Source organism: Sorex araneus, chromosome 1 (genome assembly GCF_027595985.1).
Source record: "Sorex araneus isolate mSorAra2 chromosome 1, mSorAra2.pri, whole genome shotgun sequence".
Lineage (NCBI taxonomy): Eukaryota > Metazoa > Chordata > Mammalia > Eulipotyphla > Soricidae > Sorex > Sorex araneus.
The window spans coordinates 319,683,825-319,701,637 of NC_073302.1; the positions used below are offsets into that span (position 1 = coordinate 319,683,825).

Here is a 17,813-nt window from a genome sequence, read left to right on the forward strand (position 1 = left end):
TAAGTGTAAAACTGGGAGCCAGTCATGGATGAGTGGGAAAGAATGGAAACCTGATGTTCTATCCCTAATGGCCTCACATAGATCGTCATAGACCGATCTTGTACAAAGTTTTTAAGTTTCATGCCAAAAAGCTCAGTGTGAACTCACTGATGCCATTAAACCATTGACATTGCAGGATGCTACTTCACTGGACCCCTTTTGACCCCGAAACCCAATATCCTTTATAGCATTTTCCTACTACCATGTTGATATTAGCTCTTTATAAAACCCAATTCCCCCACTGAAAACAAGATAGTTGAGGAGCAGGGTCGTCAAGTCTATGTCAAGTCTGCATGTCTCAGGTGCTAGATTCTGAACCTTATTTCCCCACAACCCTGTCTCCTGAGCATTGATCTCCAAACAGCAGATCAAGCAGACCTTGGCTGTAGTAACATAATCATGATAAGTTAACTCACGCACTATCAGATTTTCCTCTCTCCTGTCTCTATCATCAAAGCAAAAAGCATATTTTCTTGAGATTAAAACAGAAATTCTCCTCTGAACATGATATTAAACCTTGCCCTTAAATTATCTTTTAATTTTCCTCGCATCGCTGCTAATAGTCTCCTTCATATAGCTCCCTTCAGATTAAGCAAAACATAATTCAACTGCTAAATCATACCGTCTGCATCACATTTAAAAATGCTTATTTATTATTATTATTATTATTATTATTATTATTATTATTATTATTATTATTTGCTTTTTGGGTCACACCGGGCGACGCACAGGGGTTGTTCCTGGCTCTGCACTCAGGAATATTCCTGGTGGTGCTCAGGGGACCATATGGGATGCTGGGAATCGAACCCGGGTCGGCCTTTATCTTAGTATTTCCCCTTAAGTGTTTATCCAATCAGTCTCATGATCTCTTCGGGCGTTTTAAACCACGGCTTCGCTCATTCTCTGCATTGGAGATGTGATTAATTTCGTTCTCAGAACACAATCTTACATCCCAGTTATCCGCCAGACATCTCACTTTGCTTGGCCCAGGTCATCTTTAGTGATCACTTGGAACAAGGGCCCTGAGTGACTGAGTGATGTAGGAGGAGTGAGCATTGCTTATTCAAGTCCACTCACCTGACTCCCTTTCCCCCCAAACTCCCCTCACCTTTGAGCACCTCTCTCTGAGCCTGCCACAGTCTGGTGAGACGAACTACATTGCGCGTCTCAGTGGACCAGTCTTATTGCTGCCGGGGCTCGGATCAGAGTTTTGCAAATCGAAGAAAGTGGGAAGGGTGATGGAGAAACTGGAGGCTGTTTCTTTAAGGCGGAGCTGCGGGAGGGGAGCCGGGGATCTATTGTGGATACAGCTCGGGGCCGCATTCTGGGGCCAATTAGCGCCGAGCTAGAGCTAAGCCGGGTTTTTGTTTAGCTTAGCAACCGCCGCGCCGTCCCGGGGGCCCACGGGGGTGGGGGGATCGGGGCGGGCCCAGGCGGTCTGTCTCCATCCCAGCCACAGAGCGCGTCCACTCCGTGGGCCCTCGGGGTCGCAGACAGAGGAGAGAGCACGCCCCCGACCCCCACCCCGGAGTCTGACCCCCGTGCCCCCCGCCCGGCGCCGCCGCCGCCCAGAGCCTGGCTGACCCGGGCCTCGGGGAAGGTCAGTGCGCAGCGGTGCGGGGGGGCTGAGCGCGCCCGAGCCCCCGAGACCCCCGGCCCGTCCCGGGGCCCCGGGGTCGCGATCCCCGCGGGCGCCGGTGGATGGACCCCGCAGCTCCGCTCCGCGTGGTGGTGAGGTGGCAGTCGCCGCGGGCCATGAAGGTCGCGGTGCTGGACCTGGGCTCGCTCTTGGCCAGAATTTTCAAGACGTCCAAGGCGCCCCCGGCCGTCCCCTCGCCCGTCGCCTCCGCGGGTCCCGCGGGCGGTGCAGCCCCGGCTGGGCAGGGAGGCGCTGCTCTGGGCAGCACCCCGACGCTGACCCTCTTCCCGGCCTTGGGCCCCGGCTCCCCAGCTGCCCCGCGGGGGGCGCCCGCACCGCTGCACCCTCCGCCCGCCGCCTCTGGCCCAAGGGTCTCCAGCCGCGCGGCCCCTGCAGGCGAAGCCCCCCTGTCGCTGCCCCCGGCCCCGCCCCTGCCGCCCCTAGCTCCCTCGGTGCTGCCCTCCGTCGGGGTCAGCTGCAGCTTAGCAGCGAGTCCACGCAACCCCCGACAGTCTGGAGCCGGGGAGAGGGACCGGGTGCTCCCCGGGACTGCCCCCAGGACGCCTTTCTTCACCCTGCCGGGCATCGGCGAAGAGTGGGCCTCGGACAGCGACCCAGATGGCGACTCGGACGTCGAAGAAGTGTGAGTAGCGCCAGGGCTGACCGAGCACTCTTGTTGAGAACCCCCCCTACCCAGCCAGTCGGCTGAACCCACCTTGCCCGAAGCGTTTGGAAAAGCGAGGCGGTTTGCACTGACGCCCACTAATTCCTCTGATCACCCTGCTTGCTCTTTGCTGGATCTTTAGACTTTGGCTGTCTGTCCTCTACAGCCATTGGCTGACATTTTGCACAACTTTCTTGTATTTAGTCCTCTTTCTGGGCCGGGGAAGAGGGGCGGGGGAGGATGCTGGGGGGAAAGGCAGAGGGAATATGTATTTGGCTGAAGTGTTGACACCCCCAGAGTCCCGGACTTGGGAAAGAGCCTTCCAGTCCATTTCTGGGGGAAGGAGGGGACGGGGCAGTGCAGGGTGATGCAGTTTATATCTTGGCAGCCAGGGTTTTAAGAAATGCTGAGAAAACTGCACCTCCCTACCTGTCCACAATCAACAGCAATTCCTCTCGCCAGGGGGACTGATTCCCTGGAGCCTCGGAGAGTTCATTTACATATGGATAACATCATAGGACACAAATGGGATCTGTAATGCGCAGGGCACTTTCGATCTTGTGCCCTAGAGCTCCTTTGGGAAATATGTCACTGGGAACTGGAATATAAACTATATTTGAAATAAGGTGACATATTCTGTTACGTGTTCGGCTTTGGAGTCATACCCACTATTCCTAGCTCAGTGCTCGCTCCCCAGGTATAAAATGCCTGGCATCACTATCCCCAGGACAGCTGCACACAAAGCGTGCACTCCAGCCCACTCAACAGTATATATCTCCCCAGCCCGAGTTTATATTTTAATGGGCAGAACATATAATTATTCTTAAGAGGGTACACAAATAAAATTCCAGCTTCCTGAATTCTACAAAGGAACAGTGGGTGGTCACAGATGGACAGAGGGCTTGTTCTCTAAAGGAGATTTCTGTATTGTAATCTAGGGAAGAAAGAATAGCCAGACCACCTAGCACACAGGACAACCCCATCACCGCCCCAGCCAGGAAAAAATTACACTGGAGAATTTTCAGATTAAGATCGATTTTAACCCAGTCGGCATTTAAGTAACATTTTTCACGGTGACATGATTTTTTATCTCAGTGCTGAAGTAATTTATTATAATGCGTTAATAAAATAATATTAAGGAGCTTTTCATTTAAAATATTATCATGAAATACATTGATCAATAGAATTGTCCTCTTAGGGAAAATAATTGCAGTTGGGTAAGTGGCTCAAATACTAAGCATAAGGACATTAGGCCTTTGTTATTGTCTATTGGTCCTTCACATTTATGCAATTAATGTTTTATGAGCAAACAGATCTACACACTGACTTTAAACTCTAGTCCGAGTGCTTTTTAACAGTCACTAAAACATTCAACATGGGCTGTGAAAGAACTGGTGTTGATTTCCATTATTGAGCATCTTAGTCTGTGTTTTTATTTAAAAACAACAAAAAAATGCAATACCTTCTTAATAACACTGTTTGACATTATATACAGTAGTGCCTATTTTGTATTAGCAGATGTATTCATTTTACTGAAAAGTGCAGGCTTTAATTTTAGACAATTGCCATAGAAGTAATATGTGCAGTTCTGTACTTTCAAGGATTGTTCTAATCATGCTTGTATTTTCTGTAGAAAATCAGGCAGCCCCCCGAGTTATCATTTGTTAAGTACACAAATGATTATATTTGCTTCCTTTTATAATGCATTTCCTTTTTTAATTAAAAAATTTCCAAAGATGCAAGGGGAAAGAAGAAAGGTTTAAGGTTACTTTCCCCTTAGTGCTTTAACCATTTGAACCTTGAAGTCTATTTTTATTTTGCTGGATTTCTGTGATGGCAAATTATGAAATTAAATAAACCGATTCTGCCAAATAGTGAATTGAAATTATACAACTCCACCTAATCTGTAGGTCTGCAAACAGGTACTGCTAAGTATTAAACTTGCTTGATAAAAACGAACATGATATTTACATTTATAAAGTCCAGGGAAACAGGGAGAAGGAGGTGACTAATGCAGGAGTGAGAGGAAAAAAATAAGCCAGAATGAATGTGTATACATGGAGATAGAATGAATGTGCATATATGTAAAACAAATGCAAACAATCATCAGAATTACTAATTTTAAAACCATTACCAGCAGTTACACACACACACACACACACACACACACACACACACACACACACTGCCAAATCCTAATTCCCAGTTTGTCTGTGTGTTTATTTTGTTTTGTTCTTTTTAAAACTCATGTGATTTTCATTCACCCTGATTCTGTAGAAACTGTAGATAGCAAAGACACATTGTTCTTTGCTCAGCTAAAAATAGTGAAATTAACTTGTTTGGGAAGATACTGAGATTTTCCTATAAAAGTCCTTATTTCACTAAAATGTAACTCTAGGAATAAGATGTGACCTTATTTCACTAAAATGTGACTCTAGGAATAAGATGTGACCTCTGACCCTGCTATAGATGAAGAATAGCAGGCGCAGGCTGAAGAGGTGCTTACTCTTCATTCTAGAAGACATACTGGGCTGCCTTGTCTGAAGCTACAAGGAGTGTTCGCTTAATCCTCTTCCTCTCTCTTCTCTTCTCCCTTCAGATATGACACTCAGCACTTCAACTTCACCTTCACTTCCCTATTTTGCACTTCCCTTAGACTCTGCATCTCATTTATATTGTGTCTTAATCTGCCCATCACTCTTCACTGCCTCCCTATTCACACTTCTTTCTCGAACTATACAATCTTCACCTTGTTTAAAAAAAAAATCTTGCTCTCTGGCCAAGGTGATAGTTCAAAGATCTGCAGCACATGCCTGGCATGCACAAGACCCTGAGTTCAATTCTTCTTTTTTTTTTTTAAGAATTATATTTTATTGAATCACCATGTGGAAAATTACAATGCTTTCAGGCTTAAGTCTCAGTTATACAATGCTTAAACAACCATCCTTTCACCAGTGCCCAAATCCCACCACCAAAAAAAAGAGTACACCTCCCATCCCGCCCCCCCCTTGCACCCCCCGACCTCGCCTTGTAACTGATAGATTTCACTTTACTTTCTATTTACTTTGGTTACATTCAATCTTTCAACACAAACCTCACTATTATTGTTAGGAGTACCCCACTAGAGTCAGACCTGTTGTGAAGAGATATGAGGTTTTGGATATCTGTACTTTAGCAACTAAGTCCAGGGAGATTTCTTTCAGGTATTGGATCACTGCAAGCTTGTAAATCCCATCTGTGGTCCTCATAATATAGCGGTCACCACGCCCTTCACCCCTGGCAAGGAAGAGGCAAGAAAGAGAAATACCTTTCTCCTCCTGAGGAAAGTATGGGGCCGCGGCTTAGTTCTCAGTCTGAAGACATTCTGCGAGGAGCTGCCCATGCCGAAAAATTTAGCTGGCGTCTGGAGTCATGCTTGTGCAGCTGCAGAGAGGCCGTACACACGTGCGGCCCCCGGGATCACATCTTGGTGGCAGGCCTGAGTTCAATTCTTTAGGTCCACTGCTAGCACCAAAACACAACATGATGTAGCCCAGGAGTCCCTCAAACACTTCTGGGGTTGGCTTTGGTGTCTCCCAGCTTCATTGACCCCTCCAGCCTGCTGAGCATCCCTGGGAGTAAGGCCTGGTTCCTAGAGCAAATGGCTGCCACCATCCTGCCCCTGAAAAATAAGACAAAGCTAAACTAAACTAAAATAAAAAAAAGTATTTTATTTTATTCTGCAATTACAGAATTTTCTAGCAGTAGATAGATTGATAGCTACATAGTTCCTGATCTACTGAAACATTTTAGTACTGATGAAATGTTTTGCTTAAAGATCCACTTTAAGTAAAACATTTTATAACTGAACTAATTTACCACAGGATAAATATAAATTTTATATATATAAGAATTAAGTATTTATGGAGTATTTTAGGTTACAGAGACATCATAACACCTCCAAATACTCAAAAATACTTCTAGTTTTAAACAAGAATTTTTATTGGTTCATTCAATCATTTTCCAAATCACTTACTCGAAATCAGGATTACTGGTTTAGTGAACCTATCCAGAACTCTCAGAGACTCAGTGGAAACCCATCCTGAATAGAATATCACATACACGCACACACACACATACACACACATATACTCACACTCACACTCACACACACTCATTCATACTACTACAGTTGATAGACTGTGAACTTCATGTGTGTGTCTCTAGGCTGTGTGAAGAAACTGGAACAGCAGGAGAAATCCCATACAGATGTAGGAAGCACGTGCAAATTTCAGAGTGGCCCCAAACCAAGAATAGCTTTTTTTCTCATCATGTTTTAACATCATAATTTTGTGCAAAATGGCATTATTTTAGGACCTGCTGTAATTTTTTGTCTGTGAATGTTGGTAGATTTAAGTGTTGTGCAGTAAGCAAATATTAATATCTGTTGCAAGTTATAGCAGCTAGCATTTAATTCTTCCTTTTTTGAATGGCTGAATCCATAGTTAAAGTTATGTTAGTAGGAATGTGTTAAAATAATTGATCAGCAATTAAATGAACAGAGGAACTGATCTCTCAATTCATCCTTGACTATAGGAGCATAAAGTCAGAGTGAAGGGTTATGGGCCCCAGGAGTCATTGGAAGTCTAGGCTCTGTCACTAGCTGTCCAATCTCTGTCACTGAGCAAATTTTGGTTTTCCCAACTGAAGATTTTCCACATTAATAAAATTGAGATGCTAAGATTTCCTTACAGAGATGTCCTAAAAATTAATTCAAATAATATTGTAAATGGAAATAAGCTTTATAAAATATTTGGTTACTATCTGCATCTTGGCATTGGAATGGAAATTGAGAGCATATTTTATTAAAGGTTATATTATGAATGAAGAAAAGTGAAAGTAAGAAGTAATTACATTTGTCATATGATGAATAAAAATATATTTTATTCAATTGTTTGGGATTATTTTATTCAATTGTTTGGGATAATGTATTTTAATACTCTTATCTTTCATCATTAATTTAACAACTTATTAAAGATTAAAGTTAGTTTCATCACTATTTGCTGTATAACACCTAGAAGAAAATGTTTTTGCCACTCAGACATATAACTTATAAGAGATCAAGCTTAAAAGTTTTTTAGTGGAAATGCAGTATCATCAGAAACATCACAACGCATACATGGAAAACTGTACAGCTCTTACCAATTCATACCTTGTAATATTGTACCTGATATCCTTTTTAGATTATATATATGGTTCTTAATATGTAAGATAATACACACCCAAAAGATAGTTTTTAAATGAAACAATAAAAAAAGTGCTTGCCCACTCAAGTTATTTTGATGAACTCCTAATCTTGTAAAGTCTAAAAGCAATTTAAAAGTCCTCTTGAAGAATAATTGTTGTCTTGGGTCTTTTTGTTTCGTCATCTTGGAGTTTTCCCGAAGTTAATAACGCTTTCTGCTGGGACTTCACTTTTCCACAGGGATGAATGATGAGCTCAGTACACAATTGTCATATGACCATTCCTTTTGTTAAGAGTAGTAATAATCTTTACGTTACTGTTTACGTCTAGATTTATTTAAACTCAAAATCATTTTTAGTTCCTAGTGTTTTAAACAATAGATTTCAAGCTTTAAATGATCTTCTATATTATATCTAAAACCTAAATTCTCAAAATGATATTTTGAGCTTTTTGTAGCTCTTTGCTTATATATATAAAATTACGAATTCTTTCTAATGCAACAATGAGCCTGTATAGCATATGACATATGCTAGGTCTGTAACAACAATCTTATTATATGGAATTAATGCCTTTATATTTAAATTACAAAGCTAATTTAAACTGCTACACGTTTTAGATAAGTTTAAAGTAAAGCTTATTTTTATTCAAATCCCACTATATAACTTTTTTTAGAATATAAATAAAGTAATATAAATTAGTATTTGCTTTTAGTACATTATTTAACCTCATTAAGTCCTGTATTATAATCCAAAGTATGAAACTGAATAATAATACATATTCAAGGAAATAGGGTTATTTTTTTAAAAAGATAACAAAACTGGTGAGGGACACAAGGATTCAAGAAGTAGTTTATTACTATTAGTTCATGATTCTCGTTATTCTAAATATATTTTTATTTATCATACAGAATCAGTATCCTTTGCATAATGTTTGTATTGTGATCTGTGGTAAATGTTAAATATGATATTCCAAAATTTAATTATCAATCTATATTTATAAAATATTTATTCTAATACCTATATAGCATGAGAGTTTGGTGGACTGAAAATAAAACTTGTCTTTGAAGGAAAGAAAAATAAGATATTTGAGCAAGGAAATACACAGACAAATTTCCACAAACACAGCATTGAGAGAAAATATCCATACATGAGGAGAAGGGAGAATCAGGACTTTGAGTTCTAAAGATAGAAGAAGTGCATTAGATACTTGGTATTTGGCAAAATGTTCTCAACTATATGTCATAGAAAGAGTTGCATTATTTAAGGAGCATACCTTTCATGAAAAGGAAATGAGAGAAAACTGAGACAAGCCTGGAATATTATACTCTTATTTAGTATGACTGGGAAAGAAAAAAAAAGAATGTTTTCAGACTGAGCAGTAGTGAGGGTGGAAGGTTGCTAGAGGGAAAAGCTAAAGATAATTCTATGTGACTATAAGAATTCCATTAAGTCAGGGACACAGAGCAAGTGGGTTTGTCATTAGAGCAGGAATTAATTTTGGGGATGCATACTGGGTTTGCATCATATATTAAATTAAAATACAAAAGCCAAGTTTTCTTAACAGGTAAAACCATCTAAGACATGAATACAAGACTAAATATAGTTTATTTCATGGACATAAGTTAAACCTAACAGGTCATTTCTTAAAAATGTCTCTGATAATCATCATGAAAACATCCTAAAAATTATATAAAAAACTAACCCCCTGCCATCTAGACATCTCTGTGTAATAGTCAATCACTACAAAGTTTCATATTCCTTTTTTTCATATTGTAAGTTATTGATGATGTGATGGTTCCGAGCTTCAAATCACATTAATTTTGAAAATTCCCCAGTTTGCAAACTATTTCGTTTGCACAGTAAACTCTTACTAAATACTATTATTGATGAAATAGTTTTATTTTTTTATTTTTTTATTTTTTTGCTTTTTGGGTCACACCCAGCGATGCTCAGGGGTTACTCCTGGCTTTGCACTCAGGAATTACTCCTGGCGGTGCTTGGGGGACCATATGGGATGCCGGGGATCGAACCCGGGTCTGCCGCGTGCAAGGCAAACGCCCTACCCGCTGTGCTATCGCTCCGGCCCCCTGATGAAATAGTTTTAATTCATCCATTTCTGAGTTTTTAACAAGTGGTATGATTTTGGGAATTTTCTTTCAAATAATTCAGAATGAATTGTGTGCAGATAAAGGAAAGAGGGTAGAATTAACCAATCTATGTAGTCGGTGTTTGTTTTTTACTTCAAACCCTTCTATTTGCTTAAAATATGTTAGATCTAAAAGTTGAAACATGTTATTAAACATTAGACTCATCATTAGACTCTCAATACAACTTCCAAATTTCTTCATCAAAGAATATTTGTTTATTGTTAGTTATTTAATTTCAAAAAGCAGGGTGCAGGGCTTACGCCTCCTGGTGGTAATCAGAGGACCATATGTGGTACTCGGGACTGGGGTACTTACAAACTGTATGATCTCTCTAGCCCCAGGATTCTTAATACAATAAATCTTCAAATTGTGAATATCTAAACAACAATCTTGATAATTTGATCACAAATATAAAATTATGAGCCAAAATTTGTAAAAAAATGTGTGCCCCTCCCCTTTGGGAGAATATCATGCTATTGCCAAATTTGTAAACAACAATATTCCAATTGTCATTTCCCACCTTTCTCGAAAGAATCTGATATGGGTAATTTAAACAGAAGTTCAATGTGTAAGAATGTAACATTTTTAAGATTAAAATAGAAATTGTGATTGATTCTAGACAACTATGCATTTCTGGTTTCACTGTAAAACATTATATTCTTGCTTTATTAAATTACAGGGGACAGTAGGGAAATGTATACTTTATTGGAGTCAGTTGGTAATAAAGGATGATTTATTTTATCTCACCACTATTTATTATTTATCTCATCACTATGGTGTTTTATTATTAAAATGTATAGGTCTATTAGGGCAGGAACAGGCTCTGTGGGCAGTTCTCAAATAAGAACTGACAAATGCTCCAGTTATCTATCAGTACTGTGTGAGTTTGCTCAGAGGAGAAACTGTGGGAGTGGGAGTGAGCCTGAGAGAGCAGACAACCCTAGTGGACATGGGGGTGAACTTAGATTCAAGGGGTGAGTTGTATGTGGTCTTTCCCTGTACCTGAATTTGTGCCTCCACCCACTTTTTTTTTTTTTTAATCATTTTATAACTGCCTTGGAACCACCATGGTGATCCTTAGGTTGAGCCTTAGGTTGATCCTTCAGGTGATCCTTAGGTTGATGAGACCCTAGACTGAAAGGAAGAGGAGTGGAAACTACTGGCTTCATTGTGAGTTACAAAGTATGTAGAAATTAGAGATTATTGTCTTCATAAAAGACAAGAGAATCGGGAGCCCGTCGGCTAACAGTCCTTCTGTAAGTTGGCATTTGGGGCCTCTCTGTGCCTAAAACACCTTTAAAAACAGGACAAGGAGGGGACTTTTTCTCCCCCTATCAATTCTGTTTTAACACCGCAAGCTAGATTGCTTCAGACCAAAAACTGAGTGCAATTAAAAGCAAAGGACAATAAATAAAACACTTCCCATAAGTTCTGGTGCTGAAAATAAACAGCCTCCCAAAAACCGAAGTCCAATTTTAAATCTTATTAATTTCTGATTGGATCAAGGTAAGGTAGTTTAGGATTGAGCCCTCAACCCTTTCAGCTATAAAAAGCAAATTTAATCCACTTTGAATTTAATTTTTAAGCAATAAGTATATATTGTTGATCAAATACATGTTTAAATACTATGTGAAAATGTTAAGTATAAAGTTATTGATGAAGTACTAATTCTGATGAAGTCTAACAAAAAGAAAACTAAAAAAGCTCTTACAATAGCAATCCATGTTAAACAAGAAGCATTCACGGAGATTATAGAGACCATTTTATAAAGAAAAAACCAATTCATTAGAGCAAATGAAAATATCAAATGTATAATAACATAGCTTAAGAAATGGATGCATCAGCTTTTAACAGACCTGAAGAAATTATTAATTGTTGCTAAGATTTCTATTATAGGTACAATGAGAGGGTGTTGTCTGTCTCATCTCTGATAATGATAGCAAAGATTAATTGGGGAAAATGGGGAGTATACTAAACACAAGCTTGTACAAATTTACAACTGAGAACTCTTGCTTTAAACTATAAAGATTCTGCTTCGCATAACTAAAGAATGATAAAGTTTGAATTTACAAAACAAAGGAGTATCTATCTGTCCATTTACCCACCTATTTGTTTACCTATCTGGGTCTATAGCAGCCATTGAGAGTACTGAGAGAAGAAATTAGCAACCCCAAAATTATAGTGGAAGAATTTAACATACCTTTTATAGCAACTGATAGAAGATCACTTGTATCACTTGTAGTCCCATTGATCTTCTGTTTGCTCGAGCTAGTGCCAGTAATGTCTCCATTTGTCCCTGTCTCGAGCTAATGCAGCCCAGTGATATCTGCTTGCTCCAGGAACAGGAAGAGCCTCAAATCATTCATTCAGGGATTTGACAAAGAAATCTGACCATCTAGTTGGTGGGCGGCCACAAGGTCTTCTGACGTCCCGTGGAATCCAGTCTGTAACAGCTCTAGTCTAGCGGTTGTCTCTGAATCACATTACATGACCGGCCCATCTGATTTTTGATGTTCTGGCAAATGAGACAGCATCCCTGATTTTTGACCGTCCACAGAGGTCAGAACTCTGGGTTCTTTCTCTCACTTGAGTGAGACATGATATTCCTAGCATAGCTCTTTCAATTCCTCTTTGGGTTACCCTAATAGCATTCTCATCCTGTTTGCATAGGGCCCAGGTCTCTGAGGCAATATGTTAGTGCAAGAAGAACGGTGGAATCGAAAAGATGTGCCCGGAATTGGAGGTTCTTCGTTCTCTTAATCACTTCTTAGGTGCTCTTGAAGGCATTCCACGCTGCTCACTTCCTCCTCCGCAGTTCTGGCACCAAGTCATTCCTCATGTTGATTTCTTGACCCAGGTACCCATAGCTGCTGCATTTGGAGATGTTCATTCCATTGAGAGCAAATGGAGCTTCAGGGACCAGTTCGTTTTTTATGAACATCATCTTGTTGAGATTCAGCTGCAATCCGACTTTTCCACACACATAGAAGATAGGAGGGAAAAAATGGCATAGTACAATATAGACACATCTCATTTTATTGTATTTGGCAGATAATTGATTTAAACAAATTGGATGATTATAAAAGCCCTGTGATTACCAAGTCGGCTTGTGCCATTTCTCCAAGTGTGTGCTCACCTTATGTCTCTCTATCACACTTTGTCATTTCTCTCAATATTTCAAATACTTTTTTTTATAATCAATCACTGTTATCAGTCTGTGATCAGCCATTTGGATGTTACTATATTGTATTCAGATTTAGGTTTCCTGGAACTTCACCCATAGAGAGGAAACAGTGGATATTGTGTGTATATTGTGACTTTTACAAACTTTCCAGGTCCCAGCACTCCTTGGCATTGCCTCCCTGTTTCCTGCAGCAATATCTCTTAAAGTTAGACCAATTAACCTCACAATAGTATCTACATGTTCAAGTCTGTCACTTTAAATCATTTTTTAAGAATAAGCTAAAAAATGATTAAGAAAGAAGGCATTTTTGGAAATCAAGGAGATAAACTGAAAACTAGATATTTGGAAATGGTTCGCCATGTTGTGGCTATAAAGGAACTATTTTTGATGGAATTTTGAATGGGCTACTCTAGGGAATACTCTGCAGATAAGAAAGAAAAAATATTGTACTTCAATTCTTGTCTCCCGCAGACCAAGGAGAGTATCATGCTAAGTGAAATGAGTCAGAAAGAGAGGGACAGATGTTGAAGAACTGCACTCATTTTTGGAGTATAGAATAACATCGCATGAGGCTGACACCCAAGGACAGTAGATACAAGGGTCAGGAGGATTGCCCCATAGTTGGAAGCCTGCTTTGTGAGCGGAGGGGAGAAGGCAGATAAAATAGAGAAGGGATCACTAAGAAAATGATGGCTGGAGGCATCAGTTGGGATCGGAGATGCGTGCTGAAAGTAGATAATGGTCCAAACATGATGACCTCTAAGTATCTGTGTTGCAAGCCATACGCCCAAAAGTAGAGCAAGAGTATGGGGAATATTGTCTGCCATAGAGGCAGGGGGAGGGTGAGAAAGGAGGGGTATACCGGGGATATTGGTGGTGGGAATGTGCACTGGTGGATGGATGGCTGTTTGATCATTGTGTGATTGTAACCCAAGCATGAAAGCTTGTAACTATCTCACAGTGATTCAATTAAAAAAAAAAAGATATCTTACTGCTGACGTGGAGTAATTTCAGAACAAAAAGGGACTAATTCTCTTCAATTACATGAAAGTTGAAAGAGTTGAGGAAACTACAGAAGAAACGTTTGAACTTATAGAGAATCAGAGACAGGAATGAAGCTTAGTACACATGTGAGGCCTGAGACTAAAAAGACTAGTTCTCATTAGCAATGAACCTGGTCACCAGGAGCACTAATGAGGAGATCAATGTAGTTCAAAAATTTAAGGAGATCAGCATTTTCATGCCGCTAACACAATGTCAATTCTGCAACCTATGTGTCCAGGAGTCATTTCTACTGTCAAGTATTGCTATTTAAGAAATATATCTTATAGGGGCTGGAGCAATAGTACAGCGGGTAGGGTGTTTGCCTTGTACACGGCCGACCCGGGTTCATTTCCCAGCATCCCATATGGTCCCCTGAGCACTGCCAGGGGTAATTCCTGAGTGCAGAGCCAGGAGTCAGCCCTGAGCTCCAGGTGTGACCCAAAAAGTAAAAAAAAAAAAAAGAAAGAAAAAGAAATATATCTTATAGGGGACCGGAGCAATAGCACAGCAGGTAGGGCATTTACCTTGCACGCGACTAACCCAGGTTTGATTTCCAGCATCCCATATGGTCACCAGCACCACCAAGAGTAATTCCTGAATGCAGAGCTAGGAGTAACCCTTTAGCATCACTGGATGTGACCCAAAAAAGCAATATATATATATGTATATATATATACATATATATATGTGTGTGTACATATCTACATATCTTGTAACATGAGTGATGTTTATACAGAAGTTATTAACTTTATGCATAAATGATCCCTAATGGATCTGGGAAAATCAAAGGACTTCTGAAAAAGATACACCATTCTAGATGTTTTGATGTCATGATATTTTGAACAAATTAAAATATCAGTATTAACAGGATTTAGAGGAGTTGATTATAAGTCTTTTCGGTGAATTTGAGGAATCCAAGTGAAGAAAGTACCTGCAGATGTGTGACTGGAATAGGAAGAGAACTGGAAATCTGAAGCAAAGGCTGGAGATGTGCTAAAATGCTGCATCTACGAAATAACTTTAGTGATAGACTCTTGTATAAACAGTCACTAGGTGGGGGAAGATGGACATCTAGTGGCTTTGAGAAACACTGCTGCAGACATTTCCAACCTTGCTCTCCTTTGTAACAGGGATGGTCATCCTGTCTATTTTATCATTGTTCCTTGGAAATTTGAGATGCTCCTGGTTTGTATCTTTAGCTCACAACTTTTTAGATCTAAAGGTAATATCTCCATAAAACAATCTCTTTATCCTTACTTGGACAGGATTGAGATTATGAGATTTTAGGAGATTTTTGAGCTCCTTGAGCTCTAAAATGTGCCTGTGGGGAAGTATTTGTAACATGCATCTAGAAGTGGCTTATGGAAGAATAAAGATGTCAAGAAATTCATTGACAGTCTTCCCTTTGGGAAGTGAATTGAATTTAATGGTGCTTGATTCTGCTTTGATAGTGATGAATAGTGGATGCGACAATTTTTCCAGGGCAGTTTCTATAAGGATTGACAGCTTCTGCCTTGAATTATTGTAGCCCTGGATTGCCATGAAGGAATTTTGATATCACTGCTCCAGAAACTTTTTGGAGGGTCTTGAGGAGTCCAGCTATAACAAGCCTTGCAACCACCTCCTATGCCTACCTCCAAATCTATATCTATATTTATAGATATGTGGGTGAGTCTTCTAGAACCTTCCAAATCATGCAATCACCATTTGATGATTGACTTTCCTAGTTAATGTTCTGGCTGGGCTCAGAAGAATCTTCTAGCCACATCCTACCACAATCCCCAAATTTGGTAGACTGTGAGCATACCAAAGTGACTATTGTCTAATCTGTTGAAGTGGATGTGGTTTGTCACACAGTAATTGATGCCGACCATGCACACATATCACATTCCAGTTTAATCAAATTGAACATGTGACTTAAGGCTCATGTTCAGTGTTTTCTTTCTTTCCTTTCTTCTTTTTTTTTTCTGTCACACTCTGTGATGTTCAAAGGTTACTTCTGGCTCTACACTCAGGAATCACTCCTAGCAGTGCTCAGGTGAACATACGGGATAACTGAATTGAAACCGGGTGGGCTGCATGCAAGGCAACTGCCGTACCCACTGTACAGTCTTTCTGGCTCCTTGTCTGTATTTTCACCAATGAAAGTGGATAATAGTAGCTACCTAGCATAGGTAGCTAAATATTGAATAAAATAACATGTATAAAGCAGCTAGTATATTTTTTAAACCTAATATTCTTTTATATTTTTTCCTGTTTCCCTATCACAAATACACATATGTTCCCTTTACATATAAAGAGTACTGGGGGATGTGTACTTACATCACATGACATATTTTTATGACAAGTATGATACAGAGCTATAGATGCAACACCACACATAGTGCACACCTATGAAAAAGGGTTTAGAATCTCATTATTTTCAGAATTTGTACATTACTTCCAACTTTAAAACTGATAGTGGGGAGGCCAGAGCAGAAGTACAGTGGGAAGGACATTTGGCTTGCACATGGCTAACCTGGGTTCAATCCCTGGCATCCCATATGGTCCCCAGAACCCACCAAGAGTGATTCCTGAATGCAGAGCCAGTAGTAAGCCCTGAGCATCACTGGGCGTGACTTAAAAACAAACCAAAGAAACAAAAAAGAATGATTGTGAAAGTTGTAAGTCTCCTTATACTCTTAATTGAAGAAATGGTTTATTATTTTGCTGTTGGTTGTGGATTAAAAAAATAATTTTTTTTTAGGGGTAGGTTTCCAAATGGTGCTATTGAGGGCTGATGATTATCAGGATTCTCGGCCAATTGGACCAGCAGTTCAGGAGCAGTATCGCAGCGTCACCCTGGAGATGACTGAGGGTGCTATGAGGAATCCTCTGGGCCACTCCAGCTATCTATGGGGCTGTACCTGGAGGTACTCCAGGTCTTCAGGGCTGCATCAGGCAATGCTCCCAGGTCCATTTGGTGCTGGGGATCAAACCTGGATCAAGAACAGGCTAGAAATGTGCCCTAGCCTAATGCCTTATCTTATGGTCTGCCACTGGTTGCTTATCACTATCTTAAGTTACCCTTAAAAACATTAAAAATAAATAAGGTGGGCTTTTTTATTCACATTCAATGAATGTGGTTACCTCTGTAAATGCAGTATCCTCATCAGAGCACTGGCAGGCTTAGATGGCCTTAGACCTTAAAGGAAATCAGACACAGAACCCTGCTTGAAAGTGCGATTTACTTTTGCGAACTCACTCCCATTTCTTTGGGTTTAGACGTGGCTGGGTCACTGTGTCATCTCAGGACAGAGAATTCAGTGACTTCGGTCCTGGTGAAACACTAAGACTCCAAGACTGAAACAAGCCTGTGCTATAGAAGCACGGGCTCTGTTTTCTAGAAGGGTTTTTATTGGCTGCATGATACAGCATCTATTTGAAGATGGGGACTGAGAACATGAGAGGAGACAAATAGCTGGGGATAGTTAGACTCAGAACCCCAGTAATTTGATTAGCATCTTGTCTTTACAGGATCTGAGTGTTCCCTTAACAACACAATTCCTTTCTTGTTCTCCTCCCAGGCCCCTCCTAGGAACCCCTGACAGCAGGAGGGGCTTGGACAAGAGGGTCCTGGGTTCAGGCCTCTCTCCTCTCCTGTGCTCCCGGGGTAGAACCTAGGGACACAGGCATGCAAGGCCTAAGTTCAGCCAGCGAGGTACCAGCCGTTATCCTCAGTTTCAGCCGCGACGGCTGGGAGGGATGGGGGTGAGGGAGGGAGACACCGAAGTCCCCGCAGGCGGGACGGAGCCCGAGGAGGAAGCAAGCCGCGGCTTTGGCAAACCGTGCCGGGGAGCGCGTGCTTTTGCGGAGGTCGGTTCCGGGGAGATG

The 17,813-nt window shown here is 40.7% G+C and overlaps 1 protein-coding gene across 3 annotated transcripts in view; it reads left to right on the forward strand.

The window, feature by feature from the left end:
• The first annotated feature begins 1,441 nt into the window (after positions 1-1,441).
• The window catches only part of FAM149A (family with sequence similarity 149 member A), a 60,153-nt gene continuing 43,781 nt past the window's right edge, over positions 1,442-17,813 (forward strand). Inside the window, exon 1 of one of the 3 annotated variants that reach the window (XM_055120969.1) lies at positions 1,442-2,321. In XM_055120969.1, the coding sequence (XP_054976944.1) occupies positions 1,741-2,321 (581 nt within the window). In that variant the 5' untranslated portion in view covers positions 1,442-1,740. Of the gene's footprint in view, positions 2,322-17,777; positions 17,796-17,813 lie in introns of those variants that run through there. The other 2 variants (XM_055120964.1, XM_055120990.1) reach the window with 2 other exon arrangements.